Genomic DNA, 25,362 nt, shown 5'->3' with positions numbered 1-25,362 from the left:
TGACAGATTTTTTTCTCCCTGGCATTTTAAGAGGTTGCTCTTTCTTGCTCCCATTGTTTCTCATGAGAAATCTGCCTGCATTCTTATCTTTTGTTCCTCTTTTCATACTATCTTTCTTCTCTGACTGCTGTTCTGATTTTCTCTTACCACCTTTTTTAAGCAATTAGGCTATGATGTGCTTTGTGTGGTTTTCTTTATTTTGCACTTAAGATTTGTAGAGCTTCTTGTATCTGTGAATTTATAGTTTTTATGAAAATTAAAAGAATTTTAATTCTTAATTCTTCAAACTTTCTTTCTTTCTTTCTTTTTTTTTTTTTTTAATGTTCCATTTCTTCTCTCCTCTGGGGACTCCAGTTACACATACATTAGTCTACTTGAAGTTATCCTGTAGCTCACAGATTTTATTTTCATTAAAACTTTTTTCTATTTTGTTTTGGATAACTTTTATCATGTTTTCAAGATAATTAATCTTTTCTCTATAATGTCTAATCTGGTGTTAATTCTCATGATTTTCATCTTTATAAATCAATTTGGTTTCCTTTTTTTGTTATATCTTCTATGTCTCTACTTAACTTTTTGAAGATATAGAATACAATTATAATAATTATTTTAATGTCCTTGTTTTCTAATTCAAACACTTGCATCACTTTTGAGTCATTTTCAGTTGATTTATCTCTTTGTGAATCATATGTTCTTATTTTTTCTACATGTCTATGGATATTTTATTAGATGCCAGATATAGTCATTTTACTTTTGGGTGCCAGACATTTTTTGTATTCCTGTAACTGTTCTTGAGCTTAGGCCTGGGATGCAGTAATGGTACTTGGACAGTTTGATCCTTTTGGGTTGTTAGTTAGGACCAGGGCAGCACTCATCCTGAGGCAGCTTACTCTGCATTCCTGAGACAACACCCTTCTGAGTGCTCTGCTTAGCTTCCTTTGAATCATGAGTTGTTCCCATGTGGCTGGCAGGCACAGGCAGTATTCCAGGCGGTATGAGTGCTAGGTGGTGTTACTTCTAATCCTTTGGGGTGGTTCTTTCCCTGGCTTTGGGTAGTTTCCTTACATGAATGTGGTGATAAGTGCTCAGATGAATATTTGAGAGGATTCTTTTTTGTTTTTTTTTTTTTGTTGTTGTTTTTTTAAAGATTTTATTTATTTGACAGAAAGAGATCACGAGTAGGGAGAGAGGCAGGCAGAGAGGCAGAGAAGCAGGCAGGGAAGCAGGCTCCCTGCTGAGCAGAGAGCCCGATGTGGGGCTCGATCCCAGGACTCTGGGATCATGACCTGAGCTGAAAGCAGAGGCTTTAACCCACTGAGCCACCCAGGTGCCCCGAGAGGATTCTTTATAGCTGTCAAAGTTCTGTCCCTGTGCTACTCTCCTGCTTTTGGCATGCTGTCTTGTGAAGTCAGCTGCTTTGGTTTCACTGAACTCCCAGTGTTCATTTCCTCAATTCGGGGAATTTGCTGGACCTTGCTTGGTTCCTCCTCCTGGTGCCATGGCCTGAAAACTGTCTCACGGATAGAGCAGTCATACCACTCACCTCATTTGTTTTGTTTTCAGGGGATTACTGTCCTTTGTTGTCTGATATTCAGTGCCTTGCAAACTGGTGTTTCATATGTTTTGTCCATGTTGTATTGTTTCAGGTGGGATTGTAGTCTTTTTCCTATTACTCTGTTCTGGCTGGAAGTAGGAGAGTTTTTAAATAATTATTCTCAGTAAACTTCTGTGTTTTTTTTTTTTTTTTTTTGAGACTCATTAATTTAGAATGTGATATATTTCCCTAAGGGGAAGTTACAGAGAATGGCACTAAGTACCTAGTGAATTGAAAGTGTTTATTGGCTGGATCTCAGCCTGTAGCCTCAGAAACTTGGTTTGCCTATCCATTCTGAATGAAGTGTATCTGCCTAAGTTATAGACAGTGATTTTTTTTCTTTCTTTCTTTTCTTTTCTTGGGAGAGGGAGAGAAGGGGGGTAGGGGCAGTAGGAGTGGGGAGAGAGAGGATATTAAGCAGGCTCCAGTCCCAGCATGGAGCCTGATATGGGGCTTGATCTCATGACCCTGGGATCATGACCTGAGCCGAAATCAAGAGTCGGAAACTTAACCAACTGAGACACCAGGTACGCTAACAGGGATATTTAATGCTAGAATGCTGGCCTATTAAGATGTAAGGAGAAATGTGACTCATGGGATGACATTTATGGTTTGTGTACAGTGGAATGTTTTCATGTAGGTAAAGCTACACTTGAACTTAATGGTAACTGAATAGTTTCTTAGTGTTGAATCCTGATTCAGATAAGATAATCTGGTCATCCACCTATGTTGTCTTCCTCCTTCAGGTTGTTTTTATACACACACTGATATTATTTGTTCTTCGGTCCGGTCCCATTTGGATTTCATACCTTTTTCAGATATTTTAATACCTGAAGTAGATAAATATCTAAGTCATATCTTGATGGCCAGAAATTTGTATCTTTTTTTTAAATTTTTTATTTATTTTCAGCATAACAGTATTCATTATTTTTGCACCACACCCAGTGCTCCATGCAATCCGTGCCCTCTATAATACCTACCACTTAGTACCCCGAACTCCCATCCCCACCCCTTCAAAACCCTCAGATCGTTTTTCAGAGTCCATAGTCTCTCATGGTTCACCTCCCCAGAAATTTGTATCTTTAATGTGAGTTTTCGTCCCTCTTCTTTGATCCATTATTTGTTGTTTATAGCCTAACTTTGATGGCAGTCTTACTCCCTCTTTGTCCAGATGCTTTTGTATAGCCATCTCACTGTGACTGCCATATACAGTATATGTCAGCCAATGTTATTCCTCTTTTCTGCTTTTTTTAAAATTTAAAAATATTAATTGATTGGGGACTGAATTCTAGAAAGCATATTCATTACATTCATTCCTTCATTATTTTAAGAAGCATTTCTTAAACACTGGCCATGTTCCAGAGATACGGAATTACCCTGGAGTAGCTCTTGAGGTATAGAGGATCCTATCTGTATTACTGGGACAGCTTAATGACTACTCTGTATATACATATCGATATATTTTAAAATTGTCTTTATATTAAAATGTTATAGTTACAACTGCATTGGTTAGGTTTTACTGATTATTGAATTTGATTTATGAAGTAAACACAATATGGAAATTTTTCTTAGGGAAATTTTTCAGTGAGGCAGATAACCTCTTTAGGTGTATATACATATTTTTTGAGCAAGTCATGGTCCTTCCTTTTCTGTCGTAGGATCTTTGTATAGGTGGCTCACTTTGCATAGGGCATTCTCTTACCCAATTCTCTGCCTGCCTTTTCCCCCGCTCCAGGTTTTTTAAGGTATAATTGATAAATACAAATTTATAAATTTAAACTATATCTTTTGGGGCGCCTGGGTGGCTCAGTGGGTTAAGCCGCTGCCTTCGGCTCAGGTCATGATCTCAGGGTCCTGGGATCGAGTCCCACATCGGGCTCTCTGCTCAGCAGGGAGTCTGCTTCCTCCTCTCTCTCTGCCTGCCTCTCTGTCTACTTGTGATCTCTGTCTGTAAAAAAAAAAAAAAAAAACAAAAAAAAAAAAAAAAAAAAAAAAAACTATATCTTTTGGAATATATATATATATATATATATATATATATAATGAAATCATTACCACAGGTAAGCTAATTAACACATCTATCACCTCTCATAGTTACCTTTTTTTATGTTAACATTTAAGACTTATCTTAATGAATTTCAAGTATATGTACGATACAGTACAGTATTATAACTATAGTCACCAGACTGTACATTAAGTGTCCAGATTTTATTCATTTTATGGAACTGAAATTTTCTACCCATTGGCCAGGATCTTCTCATTTCCCTCTTCCCCCAGACCCTGGCAACCACCATTCCACTTTCTGCTTATATAAGTTGACCTTTTTTAGATTCCACATAAAAGTGAGATCATGCAGTGTTTTTCTGTGCCTGGCTTATTTCACTTAGCATAATGCCCACACATTCATGTTGTCACAAATGGCAGGATTTCCTTCTTTTTAAAGGCCAAGTAATATTCCATTAAATTATACACATTATATAGTGTATATTTTATGTATAATATTTCAATGTTCTTTATACATTTATCCATCAGTGGACATTTTGGTTGATTCTGTGTCTTGGCTATTCATATAATGCTGCAGAGACCATGGGAATGTAGATATCTTCTCAATATCCTGTTTTCATTTCCTTTGAATATATGCCCAGAAGTACAATTGCTGGATCATATGGACATTCTATTTTTAATTTTTTGAGAACCCTCCCTGCCATTTTCCATAGTAGCTGTACCAATTTGCATTCCTACCAACAGTGCACAAGTATTCTCTTTTTTCTACATCCTTGCCAATACTTGTTATCTCTTGTCTTTTTAATAATAACCATTCCAAGAGGTATGAGGTGATATCTCATTGTGGTTTTGATTTGCATTTCCTTGATGATTTAGTGATGTTGCGCATTTTTCGTATACCTGTTGGCCATTTGTATATCTTTGGAGAAGCAATTGCTCAGTTTTTTTGCTTATTTTTAAATCAGGCTATTTTCTTGCTGTTGAGTTGTCTAGTTCCTTATGTATTTTTAAATATTAACCTCTTATAGGTGGTTTGCAAGTATTTTCTCCCATTCCACAGATTATTTCTTTACTCTGTTGTTTCCTTTGCTGTGCAGGGACTTCTTAGTTTGATGCAACCCCTTTTGTCTATTTTTACTGTTGTTGCCAGTGCTTTTGAGGTTATATCTGAAAAATCATTGCCCAAACGAAAGACAAAAATCTTTTCCTTATTTGTTTTTCTAGTAGTTTTACAGATTCAGGTCTTATATGTCTTCAGCCCATTTTGAGTTGATTTTTGGATATGGCATGAGATAGGGGTCCAATTTCACTCCTCTGTATGTGGATATCGAGTTTTCTAATCACCATTTATTAAAGAGACTGTCTTTATTTTACATTCTTGATACCTTTGTTGAAGGTCAGTTGACTGTGGATGCATTTATTTCTCAGCTCTTTTCTGTTCCTTTGGTCTAGGGTTTTTGTTTGTTTGTTTATTTTTGTTTTTGTTTTTAAGTGCCACCAGTGTGCTTACTAAGTATAGCTTTGTGGTGTATTTTAAAATCATGTGATTTGATGCTTCCAGCTTTGTTCTTATTGCTCAAGATTTCTTTGGCTATTTGGAGTCTTGTGGTTCTGTATAAATCTTAGGATTTTTGGTATATTTCTGTGAAAAATGCCCTTGGAATTTTGATAGAGATTTGAAACTGTAGATCACTTTGGGTCGTATGGTTATTTTAATACTAGTAATCATTCTAAGTGATGTACATAGCATATCTTTCCATTTATTAGTGTTTTCCAGTTTTTCAATGTCTTATAATTTTATTGTATAGTCTTATACCTCCTTGTTTAAGTTTATATGAGTATTTTATTTTTCCTGCTCTATTCTGTAAATGCATGAGTAATTTTGAAGCACTGAAGAGCTTATATCATCTGGTAAAAGATGGACAAAACCTACTAGAGTGTAAAATATCAGAAATCTGGCCATCACACACAAAAAAGAAGTGAATGAAGACTAGCCAATTTTATGTTTGCTTTGTTGTAAAACAGTTTCTTAATTGTATTGATGTGAAAGTAGCTGAAATTACTTGTTTTTAGTAACTAAATTGATTTTAAGTTTTCCTTTGTAGGTGGATTGGACTCTAAACATTGGAGAGCAAGCACTTGATATATGTATTGTCTCTTTTAATCAGTCGGCATCTTCTGTTTTTGTTCTTGGTGAAAGAAACTTTTTTTGCCTTAAGGATAATGGACAGATTCGATTCATGAAGAAACTTGATTGTAGCCCAAGTTGTTTTCTCCCATATTGCTCAGGTGTGTAGAAGGAATTTTCTTTTATCTTTTCCATATGTCAAGGCTACGTTATATACATCAGGGAAAGCCATATATTCACACACATATATTTTAAACATCTAGGAAAATAGTTTTTTACAGAACATGTAATGAAAATTTTAACTTTTAAAGTTCGAATACAAGTTTGATATAAAGCACACATTTGGTTTTGTCAGTCATTTTACTTTGCACAGAATGTCTTAGGGAATTGGCCTCAGGTATACATTTATGCTTTCCAAAATAGGGCAGTTCAAGATGTTTGCAAAAGAACACCAAACTCTTTTATAAGCAGAAAGGAGCATAGTAATGCCTATTGGAATGACTTATCTGTAGCCAGTGCCCAGTAAAAACCATTAGCTAACTGTGTTAAACATTAATGAAATTTATGCTTTGTTGATGAAATGCAAAAATGTTGGCTACTATCTACTTATAGTTCCCAAGGCTGTAAAATTAAAATTTTTAGTTTTTGATATTTGTGCTTGAAGTTGAAAAATACTATTTTATTACTTAAAATAAAATAAATACCTTATTACTTTATGCTTTTACATCAAGATGTTAGAATTAGTTTGTATCATAAATTCCTTAAAAGTGATATACTATTGCAAATAACTGTTTTCTTATTATCCTCTTTTCTATATTGAACGTACAGTTTCTGAAGGAACAATAAATACTTTGATTGGAAACCATAATAACATGTTGCATATTTATCAGGATGTGACACTGAAGTGGGCCACTCAGCTTCCCCACATTCCTGTAGCAGTAAGAGTGGGCTGTGTACAGTAAGTGATTTAACTTTTTTTAGGTTCTTAGTCTAGGAATTCTGTTGAAGTTTTATGAAACAAAAACAAGTGATTTTACTAGGAATAACAAGTGACAATGTAGTGTGAATGTCAACAGTGGAAATAATTTAAAATATAACTTTTATTGGAAAAGGATATAAAAAGGCCTTACGTAGGCTCCATCAATCATTTTTATTTTATTTTAATTCCCAGATAATTAAAATATGGTGTTATATTAGTTTCAGGTGTACAGTATAATGATTCAATAGTTCTGTACGTCACTCAGTGCTCATCATGATAAGTATATTCCTTAATCCCCTCAATCATTTTTATTTAGTATTTCTAGTGAAATGTCCTTTGTAAATCAAAGATTTAAAGAAAATGGCTTACCTGGTAGATTATTTTCTTTAAAATAGGAAAGGATTTTTTCAAGCATTTGATGGGTTCCATTTAGAGATCACTTATTGTTAGACTTGAGACTATTACACATCAAAACTTGTTTCAAAAAAAAAAAGAAAAAAAAAGAAAAGGGCACCTGGATGGCTTAGTGGGCTAGGCCACTGCCTTCGGCTCGGGTCATGATCTCAGGGTTCTGGTATCGAGTTCCGCATCGGGCTCTCTGCTCGGCAGGGAGCCTGCTTTCCTTCTCTCTCTGCCTGCCTCTCTGCCTGCTTGTGATCTCTCTCTGTCAAGTAAATAAATAAAATCTTTAAAAAAAAAAAAAACTTGTTTCAGACCTTATTGTATTCGGTGGTGCAGAATTGCTAATGATTATGTATTTAAGACAGTTCAGATTTTAAAAAGGGTCAATTTTCCTTTAAAACCAAGATTAAACCCATACCTTAATTATCCAAAACAAGAGAAATGAGACATAACTGTAATTTTTCTAGGTTGTCAGTATAGATGGCAAGATCCTGACAAACCTTTAGCATCTCAGATTATGTTTAGGAATTGAAGATCCCAGTAAATATGTAGAAGCTCAACTTTCTTTCTTTCTTTTTTAAAGAATTTAATTTTAGGGGCGCCTGGGTGGCTCAGTGGGTTAAGCAGCTGCCTTCGGCTCGGGTCATGATCTCAGGGTCCTGGGATCGAGTCCCACATCGGGCTCTCTGCTCAACAGGGAGCCTGCTTTCCTCTCTCTTCTCTCTGCCTGCTTCTCTGCCTACTTGTGATCTCTCTCTGTCAAATAAATAAATAGAATCTTTAAAAAAAAAAAAGAATTTATTTTTAAATAATCACTACACTCAAAGTGGGGCTTGAACTCAGAACCCTGAAACCAGTTGTCAGCACACTCCACTGACTGAGTGGCCAGAGCCCCTTAGAAACACAACTTATAAAGCTTTATAGATTCCCTAGATCTAGTCAGTTTTGCTTATTTATAAAATTTTATTGAAATTTATTTATTTAGGGTTTTATTTATTTGACACAGAGATAGAGAGTACAAGTAAGAAGAGCAAGCAGGCAGGGGGAGAGGGAGAAGCAGGCTGTCTGCTGAGCAGGGAGCCCAATGTGGGGCTCTGTCCCAGGACCCTGGAATCATGACCTGAACTAAAGGCAGCCACTTAACCAACTGAGCCACCCAGGCACCCTGATTTTATTGAAATTTAAAAACCATGTGTAGAATTCTTCAGTGGTAACTATAGTATCTGATCAGTATGACTAATTCCCCCAAGTTAAGAGATTAGATGTATATATTGTTGAAGCTCAATGAAGGGTATTCATATTTGCATTAATGATTAATCTGAAGCCTGAATATTATAAAAATGGAAACACCATTTTGAAAACATTGAATATTTTAAAAATAAGTTGCTTTCTCATGTTTTTCGAGAAAATGCCATCATGTAATTGCTATGCATTTAACACAAATTGTAGTTATTCTTTCTATATCTGAAGAAAAATACAAAATTTTGAGATTGACTTTTACAACAGCCACCAGATAGTCTTTTAAGTTCAACCAAACAATTACATTCACCAGACATTTTAAATCAGATTTACTTAGAAGGGTTTACAACAGAGAAAACATCTCACCAGGTGGGCAATGTCAAGTATTTCTCTTCTGGGAGAGTAATTCTTGCAGCAGTCCATATATCCATCCAAGAGCTGTTCTCTTTGGCCTCCCAAGTGACAGCTCAGGTGCAAGAAGACAGATCCACACTGGTGGATATGCGGCCCATCTTGGCTTATAGTCCACATGACCCTCAAGTTTAAATACTAAAAAAGTCATTGTAGTTTTTGTGTGTATGTGGGGCAGAGGAGAGTAATGGATAGAAAGATCTTACTGAGGCCACTCAATTGAAATACTTATTTAACCATATATTACTTACATGGGACATACCTATTTCAGGAGTCACTGTACTCAGGGAAGCTCAAAGATGTAGTTTCTGAGCAGATATTTATGGATAATGTATGGTTTCAGTTCAGATGCATCTTATGAGTTAAGGGTCCAGAAATAACTGAAATTGTTAGGAGTAAAAAACCAAATTTCCATGCAGGGTGCATCAAGATACTTATATTCAGAAGTAGTCTGTTACCTCTAAACTTAGGCATTTGTAAGTGAAACTTCCTATTTCTTCTCATAGTTTTTTCAACATCATAATTATAAACAGTTAAATGTAAATATTGCCGTTAATGATTTACACAATTAATATATAGCAGTAACTTTTAATTATTCATTGGAAAAATTTTCTTATTTTTATGTACTTTAGTATGTAAAAGTATAGAGTTTGACTAAAAGAATTTCATTGTAGTTTGTATTAGAATTTCAAAAGTGATTATTATTGAGTTACCTATAGTGTATTTATGTTTAGAAGTTATCATTTGAAATTAGAAGCAGTGAAATAATTTTGCTTCTGCCTTTTTTTTTTCTTAAAGATTTTATTTATTTATTTGACAGAGATTACAAGTAGGCAAGAGAGGCAGGCAGAGAGAGAGGAGGAAGCAGGCTCTCCGTGGAGCAGAGAGCCCGATGTGGGGCTCCATCCCAGGACCCTGGGATCATGACCTGAGCCGAAAGCAGAGGCTTTAACCCACTGAGCTACCCAGGCGCCCCTTGCTTCTGCTTTTTATTACCTTTAGAGTTAAACTTTTTTGGTTTAACTTCCTTGGATGAATGTGTTTATTTGTAGAGGAAATTGCTGCTATTTGAATATGTTTCTATTCAATGAATAAGAAATACTGGATTTGGATCAAGTTGATGCAATTATACTTAATAACAGCATTTTGCTCAGAAACTAAGATGCTTTATTTCCTCCCACTCCCATTTATTTGGCAGTACAAGTCCTCTACCTTGTTTATTATAAACCAATTCTAAATCTGTCTGTGTTCCTTTCTTTTTTTTCAGGGTAAACGGCATTTTTGATTACAGAGATTATTTTTTTTTAGTTTATTTTAATTTTTTGTGTTAAACTATGGGAATGTGAAATAAGTGTATAGTTTGTAGTTTATAGAATAAAAAGAGCATGAATGTGATAATGTTCTTTAAATTCTCAGCTACTATTGTTTTCTTCTAATTGCATGAAGTAGCTGTGCAAGCCTGGCCAGTGTCTTAAACTGTTGTGGTCAGTTTCCCAAATGGCAAACAAAGATAATCATTTATCAGTAATGTTATTCTCTCTAGAGATATGAAATATACCTCAAAGTGGAAGTCTGAATGGATGTTCAGAGTGATAAAAACTTTTCCAAACTTCAGCTGGCAACCACAGCCTTTGTGCTTTAAAATCTTATTGCAGTTTGTTTTTTTAGGTTAAACAATTGGTCTGGTACTTCATTGTTTTTCTTCCTAGGCTCTATTTACTATAGTAACTTACTGAAACTGTCAATATTTAACAGTTTCAATTTTTAACCTTAATTGATGTAGTGTTCTTGACCAGAATGTTTTCCCCATTCTTCTCTGGATTTTCCAATTTCTTTTATCTTCCAGTCCTAATTCAAGTCACGTAAATAAGCTTTCTCTTTCTCCTCTGGTTTCCCTTTCTCTGAATTTTTGTATTTCTCTTATGTTGGTGATTGCTGTTTGATTTTCCTAACTCCTCAACTCAATCATATGTTCCTTTAATGTTAGGGACCCTTCCTACGTTTGCATGTTATACTGAATAATCAGCCAGAAAGCTGAATATATTGTATATGCTTAGTAAATATGCAAAAATCATTGTGATCTGTGCATGTCAGGGGGGAGGAATGGCTAAAAAGATCTTCGAAGATCTTTCAGTTGAAATACCTTTTTAAAAATATGAAACAATCGAGAGTCATAGATGGAAGGCTATTATTTCTTTGAAGATAAATTTATTAGGAGAGTTTTCAAATTTCATTTTTAAGTTTAACTTTTGCTGTTAATTTTTTTTTAAGTTTAACTTTTGCTGTTAATTTTTCTTTCTTGTGTGTGTGTGTATAGAAAGGGAACGTGGACCTCAATATATACTTTTTCCTATGTTGTGTGTGTAAGGATTTCCTTTGTGGCTTAATGGTACATATAAAATTTGTAAATATTTCTGGAATTAAGGTAGAGCATAAGTTATGACTTTAGAACTTCTGCATTCTTTTTGGTATTTTCCTCTATTAATCTGTTGTAGTTCAGGAGTGGAATGTTAATCTCTCATTTTTTTTTTTTTTTGTCATTTTTTTGTTGACTAGCTTAGCATTTTGGTTTATATAGTCTAGTTCTATATATTCAGCTTATGTGTATGATATTTTACATTTTTGGTGGTTTTAAAAGATTTATCAATACAAAATTTGCCTTTTTGTGTTCTCACTTAATATTTCCTTGTTTGCTTTTTTGTTTGTTTGTTTTATTTGCTTTGAATACAGTTTGCTGTTGTCTGTGCTTTCTTTCTTTCTTTTTTTTTTTTTTTAAGATTTTATTTATTTATTTGACAGACAGAGATCACAAGTAGGCAGAAAGGCAGGCAGAGAGAGAGGGGGAAGCAGGCTCGCTGCTGAGCAGAGAACCCAAAACGGGGCTCGATCCCAGGACCCTGAGACCATGACCTGAGCCGAAGACAGAGGCTTTAACCCACTGAGTCACCCAGGCGCCCCTGTCTGTGATTTCTTTAATCTGTAATTTTATTTTGGATGCATCTCTTGTAAAAAGAAAATTTGATTGGATTTTTAAACCCATTTTGAAGATCATTTCCCTTTAATTGACCCATTTACAATTGTTATAATCTATATATTTGTATTGAAAGTACTCTGTACTTTCCGTATTTCCTTTGCTTTTCAACTCTGTGTGAGTTGGGTATTCTCTGTCCTTGGATCTCTCATGTATTAGATGGTACATACACATATATATCTCTTTTTAAATTTTGATTAGTGTTTACTTGTTCATTTTGCTGTAATCTGAAAATGAAAGGAATCTTTCCCCTTGTGATAGGCAAAGGGTTTAATATACTGTTTCTTTCTCCTTTCCTGTTTTCCCACTCCCTGTTCCACCTCTGCACACAGGCATGTACCCATGTACACAGGAGCTTATTCTCACACATATCACCCCCAATACCCACACAGACTTTGTTAACATTTGCTCTTTGCTATGGTAACATAAGGTATTGTTACATAAGGTATTAACTATAAATTATTATTGTTAAAATCTACTAGTCCTTTTCTTGAGAATGTTTTAAAATTTGTATTCACTTTTTATCTGAATCTATACTAATTTTTGTTATTTTTCCTCATCTATTAAATGTTGTGACTCTTTTTATAACACAAATTATAATTTTTTAACAGTCATTTCACTTAATCTCTTAATAGGTCAATTTAATGCTCTTGTATAGGGTGTTAATATTTTATGATAAAAATGTATTGTCACATTTTCTCCTTAGACTTTATTGATGTTGCTTCTTTATTTTTTAAAAAATAACTTTTGTGGAGGGGCACCTGGGTGGTTAAGTGGGTTAAAGTCTCTGCCTTCGGCTCAGGTCATGATCCCAGAGTCCTGGGATCGAGGCCCACATCGGGCTCTCTGCTCCACGGGGATCCTGCTTCCTCCCCTCTCTGCCAGCCTCTCTGCCTTCTTGTTGTGATCTCTGTCTGTCAAATAAATAAATAAATAAGTCTTAAAAAAAATAACTTCTATGGAAAAGAATAATCTTGTGATTTCTATAAAAAGTATAGAACTGCATTATTTAAAACTCAAGCAGTATTTAAAAGTGCAAGTAAGATAACAAAAAGTAAAAACTAACTCTGCCATCAGTTTTCTCTTAACATTTGTTAGCACCTGTTAAACATGAATCTGCTTTTTTTGTCTATAGAGATCAAATTTAGGCATAGAATAAAATTCCCAAAGCAGAATAATATGGTTTTAATTTTCATTTTATTTTATTATTTTATTATTTTTTTTAAGTAAGCTCTATGCCATTGTGGGGCTTGATCAAGATTTGTGTGCTCTACCAATCAAGCCAGACAGATGCCCCCAGAATAATATGTTTTATAAATATGAGTTTATTTTATTATATTCTAATAGAGAAAAGGAATAGAAGAAATGGAAGGAATAAATGAATTTTATGTAAATGTTTATTCACAGCAATTTATTTTACTTTCTAAAAGACCCTTCTAAAGAATAGAAAAGAGGTAAAAATTATTTTCAACTTTTTTTTTTTAAGGATTTTATTTATTTTACAGAGAGAGACACTGCAAGAGAGGGAACAGAAGCAGGGGGAGTGGGAGAGGGTGAAGCAAGCTTTCCACTGAGCAGGCATCTGGATGCGGGACTCGATCCCGGGACCCAAGGATCATGACCTGAGCTGAAGGCAGTTGCTTAACAGCTGAGCCACCCAGGCGCCCCACAACTTTTTATTGTTTGTTTTAAGCGAGAAGTTTATGTTGGTAATTTGTTACAACAGCTATTTTCAGTTTTTTAAAGCTGCATTTCAGTGTTTTTTGCAGTGTCTGTTAAGTCTGTTATTGAAGATAAGGAAAGCAGCATACTGCTTTCTTCTTCCTCTCTTTTTGTCAAATTCTTTTATCATATCTTATTATTAATTTTGTCAAAGTTTAAAACATTTACATAAGTCTTAGTAATCACAGTTTTCACAGTCCTTTCATCCTATCCATATCTAAATGGACTCAAAGTTTACCAGTTTGTTTTTATTGCTTATGAGTTATCTTGATTTACGTCTTGGTTAGTTGAATTTAATCATCCAGTAGTCTTGAGGAAAGCCTCTAAGTCTTCTTGCATTCTTGAGAGTTGTTTATTGCTGTTATACTTGAAGGTTTTCCTAGCTTCCTTCAGAAATGGACATTCCATTTGGTGTTGACAGTTGCTGTGGAAAGGTCTGAGGCTGACATAAATTTATTTGTAAAATTTCTTATTGAATGAATTAACTTTTTTTTTGCCTTCTCAAATCTAACTTATCTTTTAAATCCTTAAAGGCCTTTAAAATTAATTAATTAATTAACATTATTGTCAGTTTGTTCTGAGATAAGGTGAGATTTGATAGATTCAAGTTTTTATTCATTTCAGGAAAATATTCTTCCATTATGGCTTTGAATATTGGTTCTGCTCTACTAGTTTAGTTTTCTTTTTTTTTTTTATTTAAATTCAATTAGCCAACTTATAGTACATCATTAGTTTCAGATGCAGAATTCAATAATTCATCAATTACATATAATACCCAGTAGTTTAGTTTTCTTAATATAATTTTTTAAAGATTTTATTTATTGGAATGCCTGGGTGGCTCAGTTGGTTGAGCGGCTGCCTTCGGCTTGGGTCATGATCCCGGCGTCCTGGAATCGAGTCCCACATTGGGCTCCTTGCTCGGCGGGAGCCTGCTTCTCCGTCTGCCTCTGCCTGCCACTCTGTCTGCCTGTGCTCACTCTGACAAATAAATAAATAAAATCTTAAAAAAAATAAAGATATTATTTATTTATTTGAGAGAGAGAGAGCAAGAGCATGAGCAGGGAGAAGGACAGAGGGAGAAGCAGACTCCCTGCTGAGCAGGTTGCCGGTCCTGGGGCTTGATCCAACTGAGCCACACGGTGCCCTTGCTTGAGCTTTTTAAATAAAAAAATCATGTTGAGGGGCGCCTGGGTGGCTCAGTGGGTTAAGCCGCTGCCTTCGGCTCAGGTCATGATCTCAGAGTCCTGGGATTGAGTCCCACATAGGGCTCTCTGCTCAGCAGGGAGCCTGCTTCCCTTTCTCTTTCTCTGCCAGCCTCTCTACCTACCTGTGATCTCTCTTTGTCAAATAAATAAATAAAATCTTAAAATCTTAAAAAAAAACCAATCATGTTGATAATTCATTGATACAGTGCCAACTATTTGATTCTCCTTTTGTTTCCTTAGGAAACTCTTGGTATGGATATTTTCAGCCTTTTGCTTAAGTTCCTGTTTCCTTCATGTTTTTCTTTCTTTACCTCTTTTACTTTATTTGTAATTTTTACACATAGGTCCCCTGTCAATTACTCTGCAGTTATTAATCATTTTAAAAATGGTGATAGTAATTTTTTGAAGAATCGTGTGGGAAATGAAGGGAGAGACTAAGGAGCTCAGACCACCTGAGTCTTTACCTTCTCACTGTGTTTATTTTTTCCTTTGCCCTGGGAACCTATTTCCCTTAGTTTTCAGGGTTTAAAAGGTTGGTTGGTATAACAGGAGTCCTCCTTGACCCCCACCCACAGGCCCTTGGTGCTAAGAATTAGTGGCTGCTGCTTGTTTTCTTATTTTCATTGGTTAGGAAACTAACTGATGGAAAAATACATCTTTTATTTCCACTGTGGTTTTCTGATGTTGCATGTCCTGCATCCCACCTGTGCATTTAGATCATTTTATGCTAGCCTGGACCTGACACTCTATTCTGCTTGAAGTCTGAGGAGCATGTGCCAGCTCCTGACACCCTATTTTATTGTGGGCCACAATTTAATATGTTTGGCAGAACATAGGTATCTCCAAAGTTTGTTAATTGTGATTGTAGTTATTTCCTTGTTCAACTTTCCTTTTTTGGGGGGTGGGTGGGTGGTTATTTTCATGTTTTCTGCTGTTTTTAGTGAATTTTTAGTGAATTTTGAGTTCTGCTGTGCCATTTTTGATTAGAAGTCATTTCTTTATCAGTTAATGTTTATCGTTGGAGAGATGTCTACTGTTGGAGAGAATTATGGCCAACTTGATTTTTGTTACGAGTAACTAGTTTTTTATGTCTGATTGCTTATAGAATGTTTTTCATTTTTTCTGTAAATGTCACGTTTGCCGCCATATATTTATCTAATACTGTCTTTCTTAATTTAGTTGGGAATATAGTGCATGTAATCTGTTTAAACCATTTGTTTGGCAGCTAAAGAAAGCTTCCTTATGTTTCACTTTGATTATTCTTTCAGATCTGGTTGATGTTCTTCAGGGAAGCTAGTATCTTTTGGGTGGCTGTTTATTTTCTGTTTCTTATATATGCCATCTTCTTTCTCATAATTTTCACTCTGTGCCGTTTTTTTTTTTTTTCCTTTTTTTTTTGTCGGGGGAGAGTGTCTGAGTTTTGTGTTCTTAATCATTGGTCTAAGCTTTTGTGGCATTGGTTTTGCTCTTCTTAGTCTGTACTATTGGAGATTTTTTTTAGTCTACTGAGGCAAATCTTTCTCCTTCTCATGCCTCCCACCTCTTGCACCTTTGGTATGAGTGAGTACCCAGTGTAGTAGTGGCAGGCTATAATTCCCATAATGCACTTGTACCAAGCATGTCTTATTCTGAAACATGTTTATAGTGTCTCTGAGTACATATAATGTGCTACTACTGATATCTGTCCCTTACATAACAGTTTTCTATAGAATTTGTTACCGCTGTATGGATGTAGGTATAGATAGTATAGAGGAGGCAAGGGCAGTGGTATAGTTGGGAAAGGTTCAGGTGAGTAGGGTTAAATTATATCACTTCCATCATAGGTCAGAATTGAGTAGTAAAAGATATCTGCATAGTTTTATTGTTTCTGTAGAACCTGGGTTTCTGAATAAGATTGAGTCAGGGGTTGGGATTAGAGAAAAAGAGTGAAACATATTCCTGTCTTTGTTCAGGAGGTCTCTATGAAGTGAAGCTGGGGTGTGGCATGAGCTGAAAGTATTTTTTTGGCTTAATCTACCTGATAACTAGTCTAAATTTCCTTTAGGTTCAGGATTTACAATTTGTGGGGTTGTTTTCCTCTCTCTTCTTCACTCTTTCCCCTTTCTAATGATTTTTGTGTCTGTGTCTTTGTCTCTTTTCAGTTCCAGCATTGTGATTTTAGTTAGGTATTAGATTGCATTGAAGGCTGTTGCAATAGTGAATATTTCAGGAGAATCTTAGGATCATTTTTTAAAAATAATTTATTTGATAGACAGAGATCACAAGTAGGCAAAGAGGCAGGCAAAGAAAGAGAGGGGGAAGCAGGCTCCCCGCTGAGCAGAGAGCCCAATGCGGGGCTTGATCCCAGGACCCTGGGATCGTGACCTGAGCCGAAGGCAGAGGCTTAACCCACTGAGCCACCCTTAGGATCATATTTTTATGTTTTATGTTTATATGCCCCTTAGGATCATATTTTTAAGTTGCAGAGAAAATTATGTTTGGTAGTTGTGTTGGAATAGTACTGAATTTAGGGACTCTTTTGGAGAAATTGGCCTTTTTCCAGTTCTAAATACCTTTTAATTTCCAGAAAAAATTCTTGTCAAGTGAGAGATTGAGTAGTGTAGTGTTCTGTTTTTTTTTTTTTTTTTTTTAAAAATTTTAAAAATAAAATGTCAGCCTTTTTAGAAAGATACGATCCTTGAATGGTGGCTGAGCTCTTGATTTTATACAGAAAATATTACTTTCTTTAGTAATTAGATACCCCACTATCCTCCTTCCCAGTTAATACTTGGTCTTACTTCATGCAGTGCTTGTTATAGCTGAATTCTAGTTCACTGAAAGAATTTGTGTGCTTTCATGAAATTTGACATAGTGGGTTTTGACATTAATATGATTATTTTCTTAACTTTCCCATCTCTCTATTGTAATGTAGTATTTATATTCTTTTGGTGGTTTTTAGACACTGTGTTTTTGGTTGTAACTGATGCTTTTGGCATTGTAATTAAATTAAGTTTATTTAGCTCATTTTACTGTATTTAAACTATTGAATTTCAGTGTTTTCACCATTATCTTTTCCTGAGATGTCCATCTTCTTCCCATATTTTTTGTTTGTCTTTTGTTTTTTTCTGTTTTGTTCTACATTTCCATTCTATTTGGAAAGTAAAAAACATTTTCTTTTCTGTACTAGTAGTGATAAATAAATTTTAAAGAAACCCATTGTAACTTAAGTGGCAGACGGTTAAAATTGGGTTTTTAACTTCAAATGTTAAATAGGGTGAGAGAGCCCCTACCATAAAATGGGGGCTTCAGTTGGGGCGTGGTGGGCCTGCTAATGCAGCATAATAGTTTATAACTTAACATAAGGAGTTGTGGGGAAGAAAAGAACAAAATTGATTATATTTGCTATTTTTTTCTTCCCCTTATTGTTAATACCTTAGTAACCATGAATTGGATCACTTGTTTGTCACTTGTATTGAAGCATTTTTAGAGTAAAATGAATTGCATTATTTTTGATGGTCATCATTACTTGCATGCATGTATTTCCATTGTGTGAGGTCAAGATCTTTAATGAGGTGATCTCTAGATTTCATATTGATTGAACAAGAACTGTGCTTGTAATATCCTTATCACCATGGGGCTACTATCCCATAGCTGACATACTGCCTGTGATTTGGTACTACTTTTAGGAACTGCAATATTGCTACTTTAAGAATTTTATTCACAGGGAAAGGATTTGCAATCATCTTATCAATAAATTAAAAAGCTGTTTCTTTGTTGTTATTTGTCCATTGGGTTATAACCCTCGGAAAAACTCTCCTTATAAAAATTAGTAATCCTTTCCTTGGTCTCATGTTTCATTATCATTTTATTTTTTATGTAATAATGTAGAACACAGCATTCTCCATTCTGATGAAAAGTTTAACAGTAATTACAGACCAGATTATTTGACTTTGTTTCATTCCATAGTAAATATGTTTAATTTTCTTGCCAGAGGTTTTAAAAACACTGTATAGCCAAGGATAAGACGTTACACTCAGAATGCTAGTTGGTTTTGTATTTTTCTGTTTTATAGATTTAATATTTTAATGGTAGAATTCTTCTCATTACCATGTATTTCCACTGAAAAATTTCTCTAGGCATACTGTCATTGAGTCTGTGAACTTCTCTTAAAAATGAAGTTCTCAATCTCAAAGAAAATAATCTCTATGGAAAAATGCCTTTGTGTTTTGGATCTGATTCCCTATCCCATAATGGATAATGAGAGTTAATTTGATAGTGGACATGGGGGTGGGGGAGTCAGTTGTTTACTAGAGTTGTAACCAGCAGGAAAATATTTTGCTTTTCACTAGTTAGAGTGGGTTTTACTCTTTAATAAGCACATCTTCTTGACTCTCTGGTTCTGGGAGATCATTTGTATCAGGTTGGTGACTTGGTTTTATCTCTCTGGGAAACCCATGCAATTTTATGTAATCTCTCCTTACTTCAAGAATTCTGGTTTCAAAGATAGAGTGAGGCTTTTTTGGTTTGTCTTTGTGTGTATGTGTGTGTGTGTTTAAAATCTCTGTTTCCTGATGGGAAGAGGTTATGGTTTCCTAAATTGCTTACCGGGGAATAAAAACAAGAAACAAAATGATTTTTTTCCCTTAACATTAGGTTTGTATGCTGTTGCTAAGAACTTTGGAACTTTGGATGGACTTAGTTTCTTTAGCCTATGAACCAGTGTATGGCCGCTATTTTGAAACTCACTTTGGCATACAAATCTGGGTTTTTGCCAAATAGAAAAATATGTTTGTAAATGTATAAATCTCACTGTGTAGGCTAAAGCTGGATGACTTAAAATCGGAATCAGTTGTTATCTTTTTTTTTTTTTAATTTTTATTTATTTATTTTTTTAAATTTTTTATTTTTGATAAACATATATTTTTATCCCCAGGGGTACAGGTCTGTGAATCACCAGGTTTACACACTTCACAGCACTCACCAAATCACATACCCTCCCCAATGTCCATAATCCCACCCCCTTCTCCCAAACCCCCTGCCCCCGGCAACCCTCAGTTTGTTTTGTGAGATTAAGAGTCACTTATGGTTTGTCTCCCTCCCAATCCCATCTTGTTTCATTTATTCTTCTTCTACCCACTTAAGCCTCCATGTTGTATCACCACTTCCTCATATCAGGGAGATCATATGATAGTTGTCTTTCTCTGCTTGACTTATTTCGCTAAGCATGATACGCTCTAGTTCCATCCACGTTGTTGCAAACAATCTGGAAGAAATGGATGCATTCCTAGAAACATATAAACTACCACAACTGAGCCAGGAAGAAATAGAAAGCCTGAACAGACCCATAACCAGTAAGGAGATTGAAACAGTCATTAAAAATCTCCAAACAAACAAAAGCCCAGGGCCAGACGGCTTCCCGGGGGAATTCTACCAAACATTTAAAGAAGAACTAATTCCTATTCTCCTGAAACTGTTCCAAAAAATAGAAATGGAAGGAAAACTTCCAAACTCATTTTATGAGGCCAGCATCACCTTGATCCCAAAACCAGACAAGGATCCCACCAAAAAAGAGAGCTATAGACCGATATCCTTGATGAACACAGATGCGAAAATACTCAACAAAATACTAGCCAATAGGATTCAACAGTACATTAAAAAGATTATTCACCACGACCAAGTGGGATTTATTCCAGGGCTGCAAGGTTGGTTCAACATCCGCAAATCAGTCAATGTGATACAACACATCAATAAAAGTAAGAACAAGAACCATATGATACTCTCAATAGATGCTGAAAAAGCATTTGACAAAGTACAGCATCCCTTCCTGATCAAAACTCTTCAAAGTGTAGGGATAGAGGGCACATACCTCAATATCATCAAAGCCATCTATGAAAAACCCACCGCAAATATCATTCTCAATGGAGAAAAACTGAAAGCTTTTCCGCTAAGGTCAGGAACACGGCAGGGATGTCCATTATCACCACTGCTATTCAACATAGTACTAGAGGTCCTAGCCTCAGCAATCAGACAACAAAAGGAAATTAAAGGCATCCAAATCGGCAAAGAAGAAGTCAAATTATCACTCTTCGCAGATGATATGATACTATATGTGGAAAACCCAAAAGACTCCACTCCAAAACTGCTAGAACTTATACAGGAATTCAGTAAAGTGTCAGGATATAAAATCAATGCACAGAAATCAGTTGCATTTCTCTACACCAACAGCAAGACAGAAGAAAGAGATATTAAGGAGTCAATCCCATTTACAATTGCATCCAAAACCATAAGATACCTAGGAATAAACCTAACCAAAGAGACACAGAATCTATACTCAGAAAACTATAAAGTACTCATGAAAGAAATTGAGGAAGACACAAAGAAATGGAAAAATGTTCCATGCTCCTGGATTGGAAGAATAAATATTGTGAAAATGTCTATGCTACCTAAAGCAATCTACACGTTTAATGCAATTCCTATCAAAGTACCATCCATCTTTTTCAAAGAAATGGAACAAATAATTCTAAAATTTATATGGAACCAGAAAAGACCTCGAATAGCTAAAGGGATATTGAAAAAGAAAGCCAACGTTGGTGGCATCACAATCCCGGACTTCAAGCTCTATTACAAAGCTGTCATCATCAAGACAGCATGGTACTGGCACAAAAACAGACACATAGATCAATGGAACAGAATAGAGAGCCCAGAAATAGACCCTCAAATCTATGGTCAACTAATCTTCGACAAAGCAGGAAAGAATGTCCAATGGAAAAAAGACAGCCTTTTCAATAAATGGTGCTGGGAAAATTGGACAGCCACATGCAGAAAAATGAAATTGGACCATTCCCTTACACCACACACAAAAATAGACTCAAAATGGATGAAGGACCTCAATGTACGAAAGGAATCCATCAAAATCCTTGAGGAGAACACGGGCAGCAACCTCTTCGACCTCTGCCGCAGCAACATCTTCCTAGGAACAACGCAAAAGGCAAGGGAAGCAAGGGAAAAAATGAACTACTGGGATTTCATCAAGAATCAGTTGTTATCTAAAGGAAAATGTAAGAAACAGCAATATTTATTGCCTGCTGTGCGCTGGCATCTTTACATCGTTAGGATCTTAAATCTAAAAAGAACTGTTAGCTAATTCAAAAACTTTTGACGTGTTTAATGTATCAGTTTTAATAGTTTAGACACTTTTACTAACTCCCTGCATCTTCAAAAAACAGATTTCGGAGAATGTCACTATTTTTTTTTTTAAAGATTTTATTTATTTATCAGAGAGAGAGAGGGAGAGAGCGAGCACAGGCAGACAGAATGGCAGACAGAGGCAGAGGGAGAAGCAGGCTCCCTGCTGAGCAAGGAGCCCGATGTGGGACTCGATCCCAGGACGCCGGGATCATGACCTGAGCCGAAGGCAGCTGCTTAACCAACTGAGACACCCAGGCGTCCCGAATGTCACTATTTTTATTTCATTTCAAGAGAACAGAATATTAATTAAAATTTCTAAAAACAAGTTTAAAAATATAATATAGTCAAACAGTCATGTCATCATTGCAGTCTCTTTTGTAACTTTAACTTGAAACTTTTAAGTAAATCAAATCTTACTTGGTAAAATAGGGTTTTAATTCTCAATTGTCTGACCTCTGTGATCCATAGGATTTGCCACTGAACAGATAGGAGGGTTTGCATATATTCTAAAATGGACATCTGTATTCAGTGGTTTTCTTACCTGCAAACAGAGAATATCTACTGCCTTTTGTTCATTGCACTGCAGTTTACTGTTTATAATAAGTATAAAATAAAAAGTTACTACCTGCCCTATTGATGTACTTAAAGCAGATATCCATATACTTTGAGTGTATAATATTTAAACTATATAGGAAAACTGCACTAATTCAAAGTTAAAGTGTTTTTTTTTGTTTTAATTAAGTAAAAGGTGACAAAATACCTTTATTGAAAATTAATTAATGTAGAGCCTATATTCTAATTAGAATATATGTTCAAATCTTGAGAAGACTTGGTTAGATAAAAACTTTGCTTAGTGTAGAAAGAAAGATTTATTATCCTTTTTTCCCTTGTAGTTCATCAAAAAAATCTTTAAAAACAATTTTCAAATGACTTTAGAGTGAGAGTATTTTAATATTTGAAGGTAGTTAACATGTATTATATATTATGAAGATGTTTTAGAGCATGGACTGGTTATCTAATTAGTAATGTATTTTTTTCACTGTAACACTGTTCTAAGAATATAAAAAAAATAGCCAATATGTATTGCATGTACTGTGCATGAGGTACCATTCGAAGTGCTTTGCGCATATTTATTTAATTCTTCTAAGAATAGTTACTACAATTATTACCATCCCCATTTTATAGATGATGAAACTGAAGCATAGGAAGATCAGATAACATGCCCAAAAGCATAATCAACTACTCATTATAGTGTAAGTGGGTAAGTGTTATTAATATAGAAAAGCAGAAAATGATAGGCCCTTCAAAGTGTTTAGTCCACCATACAGCTAGAAGTAGATATCCCAACTTTTTGTTTTTACTAAAAAACTCTAATACCTTTCCTTTTCCTAAAACAATTGCTTCCATTTCAGATTAGTGCTACCCAGTATACAGTCTAATGAAAAGTGTATTATTTGAAGTTGTAATGGTGAATACCTCAAAAGCCAGAAAGTGAAACCCTAAAACAAGTGATTACTTTTGGAGGGGTGGGAGATTCTGGATATGTTCTCTCAGGTATTCCAAAAATAAGCTCCAGTCTCTAGAAAATTAATAATACTGCCCAAACTCTTTTATTTAAATCTTAAATAGTTTAGGTGTATAAATAATAAAAATTTTTTGGAATAAATGAAAAATGAAAGATAAATTAGTCAATATTTTAATTAAGAATAGTGTTATAGAAAGTTATTCCTTTTTTAAAAAGGGGATTATGGTTTATAAATTAGAAATTACTAGTACTTCAGTAGTCAAATATAATGAAAATAATACCTTTTGCTTTTGGATCCTGCATTTTAGAATGCTATTTTTAGAACGTTTTTATCTTTCGTATATATTTATTTCCAACACCCAATTTTTCTCTCCAAATTTTTCTCACCAAATTTGGTATTGGAAATAATATATTAATTAAGTAGGTACAGTTCATGTTAAGTAAACATTTAAACATTTTTCTTAGAAGGAAAATCCTGATTTGGACCATATAATGATTTATGTTTAGTAGTAAATTTTGAATAACTTTGAACACTTAAGAGTATAAAAATTCTCTATTCCCTTTTAAAAGCTTTATTAATGATGGAGCAAGCAAAATGATATCTGTAGTTTGAAAAAAAAATTTTCCACTTTCCAGACTGTCCACTGTGCCGATACAGTGTGTATGTAACATGGGGCTCATGTATGAATGAATAAGTACCAGAAACAATTTTTATGGGGGCAATATCCAGACTACTTAAAGGTAGTGGAAATACATGAAAAAATTAAAACACAATCACATTGAGAGTAATGGAGGAGTGGAGTGAAAAAGGTTATCTTACCGGCTTTTAGATTCTGCAGGCTTCCAGATGGTGGGAAATGCTTTGTTCTTCCCTCCAGCCCATCTGTTGTTCTTTAGCATAACTGACATCACCACAAATACTGCAACCATTAAGCATCACCATATAAAGATGGCAAAATTTAGAACTTATTACAAAGTTTTATGGAAGAAGATTATAAGAATCAAAGTTATAGTTTGTTGAAAGATTTGCTCTTTTATTTTTTTATTTAGTGTGTGTGGCATAGTGGTATGATAGAAGTAATGCCCAGGAATGACATATTCTAAGATTAGAACAGATTTCCCTTCCTTGAGTTGGTGTAGAAAATTTTTCATGACTTAGAATTAAACATAGGGATTTCTATATGTATCATGAGAATGAATTACTTACTGAGTAGGAGATACAGTGTATGTGATTTGCTAAACCTATGCATTTGTTTTATTACTTTTTTTCTGCCCAGACTATTGTATTTTTGCCAGAAATGGAAATGTGTATTACTGTTTTCTATACAAAAGTTATTTTTACTTTTTACTTTTACTTATTTATTTTTTAGAGAGGGAGAGAGGAGAGAGAGCTATGCAAAATAAATTCCTTTTAGATAACATGAAATATTATAAAATAATTTTTATTTATTGTTGCTTGCCTAGAGTTGAACCTCATAAATTTTATTTATTGCTATTTGGTTGGACGTGTGTTTGCTAGCATAGACTAGACAGTGCGTCTTCTCTTTCTTTTTTTCATTTTCTTCTATTTTATTTCTTTTCAGTGTTCCAAGATTCATTGTTTATCCACCACACCCAGTGCTCCATGCAATACATGCCCTCCCTAATACCCACCACCAGGCTCACCCAACCTCCCACCCTCTCCCCTCCAAAACCCTCAGTTTGTTTCTCAGAGTTCACAGTCTCTCATGGTTTGTCTCCCCCTCCAATTTCCCTCAATTCACTTCTCCTCTCCTTCACCCAATGTTCTCTGTGTTATTCCTTATGCTCCACAAGTAAGTGAAACCATATAATAATTGACTCTCTCTGCTTGACTTATTTCACTCAGCATAATCTCCTCCAGTCCCATCCACGTTGATACAAAAGTTGGGTATTCATCCTTTCTTTTTTTTTTTTTTTTTTTTTTTTTTTTTTTT

The 25,362-nt window shown here is 34.9% G+C and overlaps 1 protein-coding gene across 1 annotated transcript in view; it reads left to right on the top strand.

Moving 5' to 3' along the window:
- The window catches only part of BBS9 (Bardet-Biedl syndrome 9), a 446,650-nt gene that overhangs the window by 112,030 nt on the left and 309,258 nt on the right, over nucleotides 1–25,362 (top strand). The window contains exons 8-9 of the mRNA XM_059397515.1: nucleotides 5,704–5,887; nucleotides 6,555–6,684. Coding sequence (XP_059253498.1) covers nucleotides 5,704–5,887; nucleotides 6,555–6,684 — 314 coding nt within the window. The remainder of the gene's footprint in view (nucleotides 1–5,703; nucleotides 5,888–6,554; nucleotides 6,685–25,362) is intronic.

This window comes from Mustela nigripes, chromosome 4, assembly GCF_022355385.1.
Source record: "Mustela nigripes isolate SB6536 chromosome 4, MUSNIG.SB6536, whole genome shotgun sequence".
Classification (NCBI taxonomy): Eukaryota; Metazoa; Chordata; class Mammalia; order Carnivora; family Mustelidae; genus Mustela; species Mustela nigripes.
The sequence above is the reverse complement of the archived record's forward strand: the minus strand, read 5'-3'. Positions and strand labels throughout refer to the sequence as shown.